The sequence below is a fragment of the Tachysurus fulvidraco genome, chromosome 22, assembly GCF_022655615.1.
Source record: "Tachysurus fulvidraco isolate hzauxx_2018 chromosome 22, HZAU_PFXX_2.0, whole genome shotgun sequence".
NCBI lineage: Eukaryota > Metazoa > Chordata > Actinopteri > Siluriformes > Bagridae > Tachysurus > Tachysurus fulvidraco.
This window is the reverse complement of record NC_062539.1, coordinates 6,134,550-6,151,503: the sequence shown is the minus strand read 5'-3', so window position 1 is coordinate 6,151,503 and position 16,954 is coordinate 6,134,550. Positions and strand designations below refer to the sequence as shown.

The window sequence follows — 16,954 nt, the reverse complement described above, 5'->3', positions numbered from 1 at the left end:
AATACGTGTTTAAACCATTTCAAACATATATATATATATATATATATATATATATATATATATATATATATATATATATATATATATATATATATATATATATATATATATATATAATTGGTGTTGACAATATGAATCAATATGAATAGCTACAGCATGTCAGCTCTGGCCACTTGAGCAGGCTTTAGAGGACAGGAGTGGACAGAAATTGTTTCACAACTTTTACTCTAATATGATCATACTTTGCATCATTAAAGAAATTCAACCGATAGAAATGATAAACAGGAGATGACGAATTGTGCATAACAATTAATTGGCTCCAAAATGTCCTAGATAGTAAGTGCATGTGATAAAATTGACGGTGTGTGATTTAGAATATAATATGCCACAGATTTTGTACTGATAAGATATTAGTACTTATAAGATTTGAACATGTAACAAAGAAGCTGACAGTGAAGAAATGCTGTCATCTTTTTTCCCCCCACAGAAACAGAGAAGCAGGAAAATAAACCACAGATAGGGGAATAACCATTTTTGTACCGCATCTTATCTTATCTGATATGGCATCATCTCATATTCAGCTTCTTCAGTCACTGACCTCTTAAAAATGAGCCTAAATGTTCATACATGAACATCCACACTGTATTTCTTACCAGAAATAAATAATATTAGAAATAAACAAATTTGACAAAAATGTCATCCTGACTGAAACAACGTTGATCTACTTTAAATTCAACAATCTGATTAATAACTTAAAAAATCAGGAGTGAACTAACTTGCCTTAGAGAGAGATCTGACTACATGCATATTCGCATATTCCCTGTACTTTAAGCATAAATTTATCACATTCACATATAATTGCCTCATATTGGTCTGTAAAAGTTTTTCATTTTCTGGAATCATCAATTGCGCCAACCGACAAATCAAGTGATATTTTGTTTCAAAGCTCAGGCCAGGTATTCTAACAAAGAAAAATGATTCTACACATAAAAATGTATTGTTACTGTTTCACTGATAAGACATCACTTTTGACATTTTGTTTCAGGTTACTGGCACAGTGATCTAAGAAAATGCGGCGTGGGTATTCTACTTTTCACAACATCTATTTCACTGTCCATGGAACATCCATGGAATGGAAGCAATCTCAGGTGTTTTCACCCGTCTGAGTGCCATTGATTTACATAACATTTGGTCTTTTGTTAGAGCTAGACCTTGTGAGTCTTGCACCTGACGCAATTATGATTTTTAGCCCACAGATTTGTTGTATCAGCCTTGAGATCCAAAAGGCTTTGTGTCCACCTGGCTCTTCATTATAAACAATAGCCATTATTAAACAGTAGATGACAATTCAATATCGAGTTGATAAGGAATAAAAATGGATAAAATTAATCAAAATTACAGCTTGGAAAATACTTAATAATAATTTTCCGTTGTTAAACTGTTGTTAAAATACTACTTATCGGGTCCAAAAGCCAGTACACGGAAGCTCTCACAATTCAACTTCCATTTAGAGGGATGTAATGTTACTAGTAGCTCAATAGTGAAAGATCTGGGTGTTATTTTAGACAGTAACTTGTCTTTTGAAAATCATATCGCCCATACTACAAAAACAGCCTTCTTCCACCTTAGAAATATTGCCAAGCTGAAAAACATCCTGTCTGTATCTGATGCTGAGAAGCTAGTTCATGCATTTATGACCTCTAGACTGGACTATTGTAATGCATTACTAGGTTGTTGTCCTGCATGTTTAATAAATAGGTTACAGTTAGTCCAAAATGCAGCTGCCAGAGTTCTCACCAGGACAAGAAAGTATGATCATATAACCCCAATTTTATCATCTCTACACTGGCTACCTGTTAAGTTTAGAATTGATTACAAACTGCTGCTACTTACGTACAAGACTCTTAACTCTCATGTATCTAACTAGTCTTCTAACACGTAACAATCCTTCACGTTCCCTGAGATCAAAAAAGGACTTCTGGTAGTTCCCAGAATATCTAAGTCTACTTAAGGCAGTAGAGCATTTTCGGATTTAGCTCCCAAAATTTGGAATAGTCTCCCTGCTAGTGTTTGGGGCTCAGACACACTTTCCCAGTTTAAATGTAGATTAAAAACTCATCTCTTTAGTCAGGTGTAAACACATAATACATCCCATAATATTGTGCACTATTAAAGCAGACTTGCAAATATTATGAACAGCAGCTATGTTAATTCCTTTCCACTGCTTCTCTCTTTCTACCCATCCTGAGGCATCCCAGCTCCGACTGTCTTCCGTGCGATGAAGATTTTGGACCTCCACTGAGATGAGGCAAACTCTGTGAGGATCCTAAGTCACCTATAGATGTACCAGCTCCAGTTGGACTCTGCGATACTATAGAGGAGATGTGAACTGCATGTGGTCTTTTACATCAATACAACATTTGTCAGACTGTATATTTATAATCACACCCTCCAGTGTCACCCATATGAGGATGAGGTTCCCCTTTTGAGTCTGGTTCCTCTCAAGGTTTCTTCCTTGCATTAAAGGGAGTTTTTCCTTGCCACTGCTGCCTGTATCACCTCAGACTTGCTCATTGGGGATAAATACATACACATTTAAATCTATCTAATATTAATCTTAAATTTTGTATTCTATTAATCTTTATATTATTCTTTATAATAACCTTTTGTTCTGTTTATGTTCTGTACAGCTGCTTTGAGACAATGTCAATGTAAAAAGCGCTATACAAATAAACTTGAATTGAATTGAATTAATAAATTTCATATACTTAATGCATTTTGATAACCATCTCAAATAACTGGCACTCTCTACAGATTTATTTTGCATGTTTTATAGTGTTTTGTATGAATACAGTCTCATCCGACTCATTAATTACATTCAACCTGGATTACTTATCTGTTTTGATGTTGGAATTCTGTCCTACAGTGAGTGCAGTCAGATATAATGATATAAATGGTACTATTCAAAAATCGTTTCTATACCAATATAATTGATTTTCACAAAAGATCACAATTACAATATGCAACCACCATTTTAGTTATCTTGCAGGTCATGTGTATTGATGTTAACTTTATTGAAAGAGATAAAGATGGATAATTCACACTTTTATACAATTCACACAATTATAGATGAGCAAATCCATGGTCTCTGTTCCATTGTACTTTTTAAGAACTGATTTACTATGACCAAATCATTTGACATAAAATCCTAGATGAGACTGGAAAGATTACAAACAATGAATGAATAGTGCTCTTCGAGGAGCAATTCTCTCACTCACTCGTCTTACAGTGTAAAGTCACGATGCAGGGTTACAATACATGTGCGTATATAAATCTTCAGTACCAATTCAAATCATGCTAGACGCTGATGTTAGATTTGCTTAAGTAACTAATGGATATGAAGAGTGAATGAGCTAGTCGTCACAGAGAACTAATGTGGGCTAATACATTTATTGCATGGATCTTTTTACACATGGTTATGCTCGTCTTGGGCTGATTTCATCCTGCACCTGCGTGCTGGAGGTAGAGATAGTTCCTGTATTCTTGGAGAAGCAGTAGCAGCACGAGCAGCCGAGCTCACTTTATATGGGTCGAATCCCTCGAAAAGAGGTTTGCGGGGCTTTGGTCTGGCCAGCGTATGCAGCCTCTCACTAGCCACAGCCTTCAAGACTGACTTTGGCACGTGTGATGACACAGGCCGGTCTGGATGATAATGAGGATGCTCCTTTTTAGGAACTAACACACAACAGGAAAGAGACAGAAATTGAAGTTATTGATAAGAAATTTTTGAATTTCTCAAATCAGTAGAAGACAGAGGGCTGAGTCAAGTTGTCATGCTGTCCAAACTCAAAAGTGTGAATTTCATGTTTTGAGGTCAATGTTTCCTGTTCACGTGTGGCAAAACTTCACTCTACTCTCTAATCTGAAGGGAGCACGATTTGTGACTTTCATAAAATAAAACAATTAAAATAATAGAACATCATGTTTTTATGTCAGAAATTTTTCGTTTTTGGTATGAATGTACAAAATGTCATGCATGGCTTGGGCAATTCTCTATTTGTTTATATTCAGATTTTCTATGCATGTGTCTTTGTTTGTTGACAAATTGTTTTATTTTTATTTATTTATTTTTTTGCTAAGTACTTGATGTGGTTGGGTGTCTCATGTTACCGTGTTAAATTGTTTGTGTCATGTTCTTGGTCTTATTTCTAGTGTTTTCTGTGTGTGTGTGTGTGTGTGTCGGTCTTGTTATTTTTAATAAAACTCCTGTCTTGCTATCCCTGCATTTAGGCACTAGTTCTCCAACACAAAAGACTTATTTGACTTGCAGTCCTGTGTTAAGTACAGATATTAAGATATTTTCACTGTCAGTGCACATCAGTTTAGGGAAAGTTGTCACGTCACAACCTGCCTTAGTGTACAAACTGATTTATATAAACTATAATGTGAATTCTATTCATTGGTATCTCTTACTGGGTTTCTGATTATACTGTAGCATTAATTCCGGTTGTAAATGAAACGCTAAATACTATATATCATATGCAGAATATTATCTGATGTACAGTATATTTTATAACCATGTACATGTCAAGATTCATGTCAACTAATGCTTGCAGATCGGGCCTCGCTGGTTCTTTGAATAAGATTAATTAGGTTTTGAATTTGAAATAAAAAAAAGAACAAAAGCTGCACAATCCAGTCTGACAATTTTCCCACAGATGAGGCTCTGTCACAGATGCTAATTAACTTTCTTTTACTATCTGAACAATAAGATTTGCTTCATAAACAAAGATTTGAAAGAAAGATACAAAAAAAAGTCTGGCTGAAGCTTTATTCTTTTATTTGGTGTGACATTTATCCTAGTATAATATATTACTCCCAAGAACGGTAAGAAAAAGGTGAAAAATGTGGCAAAAGGTCCTGAATCTCTCGTTACTTTAAAGGAAAAACCTACACCAGTAACATTACTTGCCACATTATGATGTTTACTGCCAGACGTATGCACAATCAGAATTAAAGTTGCTGTCAAATATAGTGTATAAATCTTTCTGCGACATCTGTCTTCAGATGTTTAAGCAAGTGAAAGAACTTAAAATATCACGATGAGGTGTTAAAAGATAATAGCTCACCGGCCAGGAGGTGTATGCGAGAAGAAGGCTTGGCTTGTGGAGGAAGTGTCAAATAGTTATTAGTGCTGTTGAATGATGTCAGTGCCATTGTTATCTTCTTTGGTTGAGCCAGCTGGCAGATCCGAGCACTTGCTTTAGCCTCAGTTCTCACTCCCATACTCAACTGACAGCGAGAGAGAGACTGACAGGCAGACAGACAGATAGACAGACCCCACAATTACGCAATGGAATGGACATTTTTTTTTTACTTCTGATTAAAAAACACCACCACCACCACCACCACCACCACCATCACCAACAACAACAACAACAACAACAACAACAATAATAATAATAATAAACAATTCAAATTAGACAGAAACATAGTGTAAACAAAAAAACATCTTGTATTTTATAATTATAATAGGCTTAAAATGTCTTTAAAACGAAGTTATTAGCTGTTCAGCTGCTGCACTGTTTACTGAGAAACCAGCCAGAGCCTTATAAAACAAAATGCAGCTTGAGCTGAGGTCAAGGAATTATGTTATGGCAGAAGGCTCTTATTTTTAAAGGGTTAATAGTGTTGTATTAAAAGCAGAGACAAACAGACACACTCCAAATGAGTCACCAGTCCAGCTTGTTGTTTTGTGGAGATGGGAGCAAACAAGAGAATCTGGAGAAAACCCACATGGGAAGAACATGGACCCTGGGGATGGCCTGGAAATTGCATCTGTTGTACCAGAGTTTATCTGGTCGTGTTCAAGGTAAAAACTATGCCAATGATTAAGCCTACTTGGCCTTCATTTGGGGCAGACAACAAAAACAACAGAAGACAAAGGCATTATCTTGTGATCTCCGTAAGCCCACCTGGAGCTACACTGCCAGCTTTTCCATTCATGCAAATATGAAGTCAGTGAATGGAAAAGAAAGCTGTGACTTGTGGGCTGAACACACACTGGAATTTGCTTACACCAACATCCACACTTTTTAAGTAGGCCGCACCATAAGCCACTTTGCCTACCTGAACCACATCTGCTATACTAATATCAGCATATAAACTATCGTTAAACCCACCAAGCTCCCTTTAAAATAAGACACATCCTGCGCTGAAAAGCAGCATCTCAGTGCAAGAAGGCTGCTACGATATGTGGCTTTGTAACAAGTGCACCCATAATGATACTGTCCTCAAACCATCACTGCTGACAAGCCTGAATTCCAGATAAGGAATTCTCTAAGAGAGGCAGCGCTAACCACTCCTGAGCATCATATATGTCAAGCATATATACATATATACACACACACACCCCCTGGACAACAGTGACGCAAAGCTCTTAAGCACAAACGTAATTAATCTCTCAGTCTGCAACATACAGAGGCTTCTACTGACAAAAGCTAGAGTCTAATAAAATTTGCAGTATTTAATTAGACCTCCAGATCGTATGGAAATTTATGTCATTCATCATGTGCTTCACTTCCTTGCATAACTACAGTATTGTCATGCAGTATTTGGTATGTTTATTGTGATGTATATTTGCATTATTGTGCTTCGATTTTGTTTGAACTCGAGTGATAATGAACTGCCAAACCCATAATTCAGATCATACTGACAGTGCTGCCATTTGTACCTCTTGGAGGTATAACTGAATATGAATACATTTAGACTGAACAGATTAAAATGTGGTGAATATGATGCACTGTTCTTTTTTCTGTTGTCAGCGGTTGACAATAGAAGCCAAAAATGTTCCAAAATATAGAAAAAAAGTAAAAATATTTACTTGCACATTCATTCTGTGTGTTTGTGTCATTCAATTAATGAAAAAATATATATAAGGGACAAAAGTACTTCTGAAAAGTGACAAACAAAAAATCGATCCTACATTAATTTGAACTGGATATCTTCATAAACACGGTTCTCATCTATCATACCATGAAAAGGAACAGGTTTTTTATTCAACCACTTTTTATAAAAATTTACATTTACTCTCTTATTAAGTTGACATTTGTCAACTCCGTCTGACACATAAAAATAAGTTTTTTTGTGTTTGATCAATTCAACAACACTGTAAAGTCTTTAAGTGTGCAGAAATGGTGTGCCTTAGCAAGGTTAAGTGATAAATTGTATTGTATACACTTTTAATATTATTTTACATTGTTTTGGAATTAGCCATTTTAAATTACCTTCATTTAGTTTACAAATTTTTTCATTTTTAATATATACAATCAATGGTTTTCTGCACACAAGACACTGATGCATGTAGATAAATTGGTGTTTTAATGTATGAACACACTCAATTGAACAAAAGAAACATACATTTTTTAATAAAAATAAAAAATCTCCATCTTACGGTGTTGACACACAACTAACGGTGTTGACACACAATTGAAGGTGTTGACAAACTAATCGAGAATTAAACTGATTAAAGATTACCTAGTTTTAACATGGAAAAGAGAGAGAGTGTCAAGGGAAAGGGTATCAATCTTTAAACAAAGAGTACCTGGTGACAGGATCTTTAAGGCACACATGAAGATGTCAAAATGTTCCTGGTATCAAAAGAAAAAAGCAAATGTATCTGGAGCTCCTCTATTGCTCATCTATATTCAAATTAAACTGTAAACTGTATATTAAGATAATATATTAAGATATTTTAAGTCAAACATGTATACTTAGATCATAATATCATGTTATGTAGCTACCATTCAAAAGTTTAGGGTCTCCCACTTGTTCTTTATTTATATTTTTTTCCATATTACAGATAAATAATAAACTTGTCCAAACTACGGCATAACACAAATGTAACTGTAAGAATTATGTTGGTGACTAAAAGCATAAAAAATAAATCAAAACTCTGTTATATTTAGAAATTGCAAAACCGTACATGTGTCATTTTTTCAAGAAGCTTCTTAAATTTTCAATTTAGAATGAATTTTAAAGAGTATAGAAGGAGTTCATATTTAATCTGGGCTCTTATTGGCTGTTTTTTCTTCAATATTCAGTGTAAGTCATCTATTTCAAAAATAATATTTTAAAATAAAATTTTAGTTTTCTAGTAACAGAAATTAATCTGTTTGGCACAGGTATATTTTTGTCTACAAAAGTAATTTCAAGCATTTAACCATACACCTTCAGATTAAATGATTATTAAGATCATAGTTAACATTTTAGTCAAGTGACCCTAAACTTTTGAACGGTAGTGTACGTTACTTAATAAGTATTTAGGAGCACTTTTCCACTCCGTCAGCTTACATGTCGACACCGTCAGACAATCTGACGGAGTTGACGTCTGACGGAGTTGACAAAACAATATGTTTTTTCAATTTAATCTTGTCTAATAAATGGTAGCCATTTTGATTTTCCTCAGTGGTCAGCTGCCACTAAACTAAACCAAAATCCATCCATCCATCCATTTTCTACCGCTTATCCGGGGCTGGGTTGCGGGGGCAGCAGTCTAAGCAGGGATGCCCAGACTTCCCTCTCCCCAGACACTTCCTCCAGCTCTTCCGGGGGAATACCGAGACGTTCCCAGGCCAGCCGAGAGACATAGTCCCTCCAGCGTGTCCTAGGTCTTCCCCGGGGCCTCCTCCCGGTTGGACATGCCCGTCCAGGAGGCATCCGAAACAGATGCCCGAGCCACCTCAGCTGACCCCTCTCAATGTGGAGGAGCAGCGGCTCTACTCTGAGCTCCTCCTGAGTGACTGAGCTCCTCACCCTATCTCTAAGGGTGCGCCCAGCCACTCTGCGAAGGAAACTCATTTCGGCCGCCTGTATCCGGGATCTTGTCCTTTCGGTAATGACCCAAAGCTCATGGCCATAGGTGAGGGTAGAAACATAGATCGACTGGTAAATAGAGAGCTTCGCCTTGCGGCTCAGCTCTTTCTTCACCACAACAGATTGGTATATCGACCGCATCACTGCGGAAGATACGCCGATCCGCCTGTCGATCTCCCGCTCCATCCTTCCCTCACTTGTGAACAGGACCCCAAGATACTTAAACTCCTCCACTTGAGGCAGGAACTCTCCACCAATCTGAAGAGGGCAAGCCACCCTTTTCCGGCTGAGAACCATGGCCTCGGACTTGGAGGTGCTGATTCTCATCGCCGCCGCTTCACACTCGGCTGCAAACCATCCCAGTGCATGCTGAAGGTCCTGATTTGAAGAAGCCAACAGGACAACATCATCTGCAAAAAGCAGAGACGAAATCCTGTGGTCCCCAAACCTGACTCCCTCCGGCCCCCGACTGCACCTAGAAATCCTGTCCATATAAATAATGAACAGGACCGGTGACAAAGGGCAGCCCTGCCGGAGTCCAACATGCACCGGGAACAAGTCTGACTTACACCCGGCAATGCGAACCAAACTCCTGCTACAGTCATATAGGGACCGGACAGCCCTTAACAGAGGGCCCCGGACCCCATACTCCCAGAGCACCCCCCACAGGCCATCACAAGGGACACAGTCAAATGCCTTCTCCAGATCCACAAAACACATGTGGACTGGTTGGGCAAACTCCCATGAACCCTCCAGCAACCTGGTGAGGGTATAGAGATGGTCCAGTGTTCCACGACCAGGACGAAACCCGCATTGTTCCTCCTGAATCCAGGGTTCGACTATCGGCCGAATTCTCCTCTCCAGTACCCTGGCATAGGCTTTTCCGGGGAGGCTGAGGAGTGTGATCCCCCTATAGTTGGAACACACCCTCCGGTCCCCCTTCTTAAACAGAGGGACCACCACCCCAGTCTGCCAGTCCAGAGGCACTGTCCCCAACCGCCACGCGATGTTGCAGAGGCGTGTCAACCAAGACAGCCCTACAACATCCAGAGACTTAAGGTACTCAGGGCGGATCTCATCCACCCCCGGTGCCTTGCCACTGAGGAGCTTCTCAACTACCTCAGTGACCTCAGCTTGGGGGATCGACGAGTCCACAACCGAGCCCTCCGCCTCTGCTTCCTCAATGGAAGACATGTTGGTGGGGTTGAGGAGATCCTCGAAGTACTCCTTCCGCAGATTCCCACTCCCACTGTAAACAGTGTGAGCAGGGCACTGCTTCCCCCTCCTGAGACGCCGGACGGTTTGCCAGAATTTCTTCGTGGCCAACCGATAGTCCTTCTCCATGGCCTCACCGAACTCCTCCCAGACCCGAGTTTTTGCCTCTGCAACCACCCGGGCTGAAGCTCCAACTTTTATTACAAAATTCTTGATTAAAATCATCCCTACTTTGAAAACAGTGTTGACACATAAAAGCTGTTACCACAGGGATTTCAACTTGTTTGCTGAATATTTAAAAAATGTAAAACTTACGAGGCCATGTGTTGAACTGCCTCCTCCATCAACAGACAAAATTCAAAGGGGGTCCTCAGGGTTAAAGCTGAGCAAAATATGACTGATTTATTTCGAATTTGAAAAATATCTGACGGAGTTGACATGAATTGATGACCGATTTTGAAAGGCTGTTGTTAATATATAAAATAATGTAATGTTCACTTTAAGTATTTTGTGATATTTTAATAAGCCATGCAATTAACCTCATATTCATATTTGTGCATTTTAAAACACTTTTTTTTTTGCAGTTTGATACTGTGACGAGGATGAAATAACATAAATATATACAAAACTAAGGGTCTAAACATACACAAGTCTTCCATATCCATACAAAGCTTTTTTAAATGAAACAATTTATTGTTTTTTAAGGCAAATTGTAACATTTTGATGTGGGACATGTTTTGTCCCTTATCTCAAGAATCAGTGATATATATGACTCCATTTTGTCTAGCACTGCATTCTGACTTCATCAATCCTGAAAGTATCAAGATTTCAATGATCTATCTAAAAAGTAACTGAAACCAAATGTGAACTGGAGCAAAATATGATCAAATAAATGGCAATAACAAAGATTCTTCTAGTTCAGTGTGCCAAGGATAAAAAGATGCACAAGTCAGCACCATGGATTTTGTTATTAAATAGATAAAAGTCTGAATAACATCTGTTGTCAGTATTATAACAAATATATCTTCTTTCTTTAGTGTTCCCTTCAAGCCAATGCCCTCAAACCCCACACATGCATGCATGTAAAAAAACGAATGCAAACACACGAATGCTAGTGCCGAAGGGGGATCTTGCTGAACTCTCACGCAAATTTATTAATAAGTGAATAGAGATGCCGTCATGCCTTTTTTTCTCCTGTTTATAGCCTGGGGTGCCACACAGACTGGAGTTCCCCTTCTGAGCAAACATTTTATTGACATGATGAGAACCTTGCCAAATATTAGAAAAAGCATCTGATCTGTAAATTCACCGGCATCCTATTTTTAATATACATTAGAAAAGATTTAAAACAACTTTAACAGCAGCGTTAAGCTAAGGCCAGGTTTGTTCTTCCACCCTGCTGCATGTTTAGGTCATTTTGTTTTTAGAAACTCAAAAGAAATGATGTTGTTCTCATCCATTCTCTAGACAAACATTTCAGCATGCTACATACTGATCCTGGGTGGTGTTTGGGGTGGTAACATGCCAGGGGCAACATTGTGGTTTGTTTGTGCATTGCTGCCTTCTCTTATTAAACTGCTTATTAGCTTCCCCCTGTTACTCCTCCTAAAACAGCTTGTTTTCTAGCAACAGGCACTATCAATCCTCATCAAACAGAAAACAAATGCCAGCTGCAGGTTATAAAAAGATCGCTTCAAATGATTAATTATTGTTACCTTACTGTTCAAAGCAAACAAGAGAATAAAATCTATTTAATGAATTTCTTTTCAGACTTGTATAACTTTATGAGCTATTGTGTTTAGACATTAAAGTCCTTTGGGGGAAAAAAAGTATAAACAGTAATTAGGGCTAATTAAAATGTCACAAAACAAAATCGCAAAAAAAGTTAAGCATTTTATATCAGAGCTCTTAGGCATCGAATTCTAAGGTGCATGTTTTGAATTGAATTGAATTGAATTGAATGTTTGATGTAAAAGACTTTAGCTGACCTTTCCTTAAAAAGAAGAATAGAAAAAAGGTAGAACTGGGGGAAAAAAACTGAAATGAAAGGAAACAGAACAACAACCGATCAACCGATGCTGGAATGGGTTTAAAAAAAATTCTTGCATATTATATAAGCATAAGTACAATAGCGTATATGTGAAGAGACTGCAGCTTACAGATACATCAACTTAAATGCAATTTAAATATAACAATTTAAATACAGGAATAAATAAATAAATGTAATAAACAAACAGTGGAGGGTCTTATGGTGTTCATTATTATTATTATTATTATTATTATTATTATACAAATTTGTTTTATAATACATTATATTAATTAGTGGGTTTTTTGCTCTTTTTTTTGGATATTGTAGGGCAATAACGAAAGTAGAGGTAGCATAGCAATATTGTGTTGTTCTGTTTGTGTATGTTTTGTTTATTTTGAATTGGGGTGAATAGAGAGGTTTAAAGCTTTCTAAAGGCTCACTGTTGGTGATAGAGTTCGATCAGGCTGCCAACCGACCGCAGGCTGACGGGGTCGAGCGAGTGAACACACTCTTTCAGAGGGATGAGCATTTAATGCAGATGCTCTAACCTTCCATTCAGGAGCTTCTCTGAGAGAGAGAGAGAGAGAGAGAGAGAGAGAGAGAGAGAGAGAGAGAGAGAGAGAGAGAGAGAGAGAGAGAGAGAGAGAGAGAGACTTTAAGTCTGAGTCTTTAAATTCATTAAAATCTTAAGAATCTCTTACTACATTTTTGTTGTTGTGAATTGTTAATATATTTAGATACTCAACAATTAAAAGTTAAATACCTCCTCTGATTAACTTCCCACATAATTGACAAAAAAGTAAAAATATACAAACCCAAATAAATTTACTGATTTTTTTCCTGTAAGAATCACCAGTTGACTCCAAGTTCATCATAAAAAATACATTATTTAGAGAGAGAGAGAGAGAGAAGGAGAGCGAGAGAGAGAGAGACAGACAGAGAGAGAGAGAGAGAGGGAAAGAGAGCGAGAGAGAGAGAGAGAGAGAGAGAGAGAGAGAGAGAGAGAGAGATCTAAGCCAAAGCTGAGTAGAGTGAACAGATGAGGTGTGAAAAACTTAATGAAATTTTTTTTCTGTCCTTCCTTTAGTGTGTATAAAGTGTAATCAAAATAATGAAATCAAAAGCAAAATATAAACAAATATTTCACTATAACCAGCCAATGAATATTTGGCATGTTCTGACACGAAGAGGAAACACATGGTCTTGACATGAATGGTTGGCATCGGTCTGTGGATGATTGCGTTTTATTTAAGCAAAACCTGTTAAAGATAAGAGTCAGATTATATTGTAGATAAATACACAAAATCTAAAAGGAGTGTGCTGTACAAGCAGTGAGGACTGTCACAAGCTACCAGATGACAAGTGTGGAGCCCTCAATGCACATGAGCCCTGGAGGATACAGTACATCATTTTCATGACCCCACCCATTGCTTTTTATTCACTTTCTTTCCTCTTCCTTAAAACATCGAGACCGTTTCTCCCCTCGAACTGTATTCCTGTTTAACAACTACCTTCACAAAACAAGTGCAAACTCCTTCATCATACTAATGACTGCTCATGAAATATGCAAATATATCATTTTAGTGTATCATGTAGTGTGCTGTTCTGTCTGTACATATGTACTGTGTAAACTGTAGATACTGCTGCTTTTATTTTGCGCCTGAATTTCAGAAGGTATTGATTCCTTTCTTGTGACAGTTGTTCTGTGTATAGTCCTTGCTGTAAGTTTATATATATGAGCTATATATAATACGTTAGCGTTTCTATAGTAACAGCTCATTCACCGTGCTACATATATAATGGAAGTGCACTATTAAACAATGAACCAGCCAAAAAAAATTCATTATTTTTATTATTATTGTTGTTGTTGTTGTTGTTGTTGTTATTATTATTATTATTATTATTATTATTATTATTATATAACAATGTTGGATGGTTGAAATAGTCAGGAAGGGGTCATGGAAGAAGGAATTCTCTAGTGCCAGAGATTTGTACCAGTTATTAAGTTTTCTGATAACATCCCACACGGTTGTTTTATTCCTTACTAATCATTTTACAAATCCCGCCAAAGCGTTTATTACTTTAAGTTAAAATGATTTCAGTTACACTCATTTTGTTTATGGAATTTAACACTACACGGTATTTAGTTACCTGTTGTCCTCATAGCGAGTACTAATCTTTTTCCACTCTGACAGCTGGGACCAGCGTGATGTAAGCTCTGCAGAGAGACACAGACATTTAAAACACACACTGCAACCATTATTTGCACCAATAATCTGAGTAAAGAAGATTTCCCACATGCCGACTTCATTTAATGAGGTTTCTAAAGTGAAAACCAGAGGTTTTAAGCCTGTAGGTTATGTTTAATTGATGTGGGAAAAGCAGCACATGAACCTACGTAATGTTATTACATTCTTTCCTCTATATGACTTTAAAATTAAGACTTGACAAATTGTTTCAGTCGAGTATAGCATTGTATAGCATTTTTACCAAAGGCAGTGGAGCATTTTGACATCACTGGAAACTCATCCAACCAGTATACAGAGCGCCTGCAATTACATGAGACGGTTACAGACATACAGTCACAAGCTACTTTAAGAGAAACACTTGTACACTTGCTAGTTTTAGCTATTAGCAAATCAGCCAAACTTGTGGCAGCAGCATGACGAATAAGTGAATGCAGATAGAGGTTAAGAGCTTCAGTTGATCTTCACATCCAACAGCAAAATAGGTTGGAAATACGAGTCTCTTCGTCTCTGTCGTCAATCGAAGAGGGGAACAGGATAAATTATCAGAACCAGGGTTTAGAACGATGGCCTCCTGTTAGGAAATCCTACCTGTCTGGAAATTTGAGTAGGTTGGGCTTAGGCCGGGCGAGACGCTCGCTTCGTGTTGCCATTGAACAGCAAGAGGTGTGCTATAAGACAGCTGAAGTTCACAAAGACATGCTGTGTTAATGTGGATCTTTAGAGCCGAGACTAATCAAAACAAGCTGTGTGTGATTACCTTGTGGGTTTATTAAGCTGATATATCAAAGCATATAGAGGGAATCTAAAAAAATATATGGTGCATGATCGACTCTAACAGAACTTTTTATATATATTCGAATTATAGTACTTTCTAATAAGGACCCTGAAAATCAGCTGTAAGTTAAGTTAACTTAAGCTAAGTTAAAGTTTAAGTCCTAATGATGGTTAAAAGGATAAAAGTAGGTTTAAATGAATCAGTGTTTGTACACTTTCAGTCACTTCATCAGTCTATCAAGCATTTTAGACTAATATTTACACACATCTAATTCTAATGGTGTGAAGGGAAATTTTAACCTCCCTGTTTCTGTTTTCTTTGTGAATAGAAAATAAAGTAGACATGTTTATAAGATATGCCTGTATGAGTAATCCAGGACTTTCGAAATCAACATTTTTAATATAAAAATATAGAACAAAAAAACATCAACAAAGGAAATGTGAGCAGTTAATCATTAACGCGATACCACTTATGACCACCAGGTGGAAGTAAAACACAACCTGCCAATAAACTTTACTCAGGTTTCATTTCCAGTGTTTTTTCACATACACAATAATATACTTTAACTATACTGTTAAGTTATATAACATGTAATTAGTAGCACATGAACTAACATGAAAGATGTTGTGAAATGAAAGAAAAAATGCTCTAAGTAAACAAAAGTGTAACTTTACCTCGAATTAAAAGTTAAGTCATGCTGTTGTTTACAAACAGAGGTCAAATATCCCCCTCTCTGTTACCTCTCTTTTCTTCCCAGGGTTTAAGCAGAAGTTGATGTCCCTGACAGAAGATAGTTAGTGTGTTTTGTTTTTTTGCCAGAACTAACAGGTGAGTCTCCTGGTTGCTATGCCAACAAAGTGACGCACAGGAAGTGAAGCTTCCTTTATTACACTGTTGATCACTACTTTATTACTGATTTATAAATTGTCTGACTGGAATCATATTAAATGGGGATTTTTCTGAAAGTTTCTTCTTCACCACAGCAAATCATGTGTTTCCACCTAACTCTATTACCTTCATGTCCTCATTTAACACATCCATATATCTCCTCTTTGTAGTTCCTCTTGACCTCTTACCTCACAGCTCCATCTCCAACATCTTTCTACCAATATAACCATCTCCCTCCTCAGTACATGTCCAAACCATCTCAGTCTAGTCTCTCTGTCCTTGTCCCCAAAACAGCCAACCTGAGCTGTCCCTCTGATGTGCTCCTTCCTAATCCTGTCCATCCTCGTCACTCCTAAAGAGAACCTCAACATCCTCATCTCTGCTACCTCCATCTCTGCCTCATGTCTTTCCTCACTGCTACAGCCTCTACACCTTTCCTTTGATTCTTGCTGACACTCGCTTCTCCACCCTCTGTACTTTTCAGAAACAGCCCTGACCTTCATAAAATGCCAGATGAAATTTTAAACTTTGTTTAAAGTCACCAGGTCAAAGGAAACAGTTGAACTTGAGTTTTGGAGTCGGCTGTTCGTGGCGAACAGCTAATTCAATTTTCCTCTTTGTATGCAATACTGAAAAATATCTATGTATTTATATTTCCTATCAAAACATATACATCAACTTATGTACATTATCTTCCAAAATGCTCCGTCTTACATTATATTTTTCTACAATCTATGGCCTTTCATTCAAATAACCACCGGTAAGCAGAAAGCGTCTTATAGGAGGCACAGTATGGTACAGACTCACCAAAACTGAACAGCTGTAGCCTAAAAAAAGACCAGGGAATTGTTTCCTCATTTTAATGTTTGATGTGGACATTAAATAAAGCTCTTGACCCACATCTACAGGATGTTTTACGTTGTG

General features: G+C 37.4%; 1 protein-coding gene across 1 annotated transcript; it reads right to left on the bottom strand.

The window, feature by feature from the left end:
• Positions 1–2,815: 2,815 nt before the first annotated feature.
• theg (theg spermatid protein) lies at positions 2,816–16,195 on the bottom strand. Its single transcript, XM_047806141.1, has 7 exons — positions 15,817–16,195; positions 14,956–15,046; positions 14,609–14,667; positions 14,270–14,336; positions 12,559–12,685; positions 5,130–5,310; positions 2,816–3,735 (listed from the first exon to the last, which is right to left on the bottom strand). The coding sequence occupies exons 2-7, from the start codon at positions 15,015–15,017 to the stop codon at positions 3,467–3,469; spliced, it is 765 nt and encodes a 254-aa protein (XP_047662097.1). The 5' UTR covers positions 15,018–15,046; positions 15,817–16,195; the 3' UTR covers positions 2,816–3,466.
• Between the last annotated feature and the right edge of the window lie 759 nt (positions 16,196–16,954).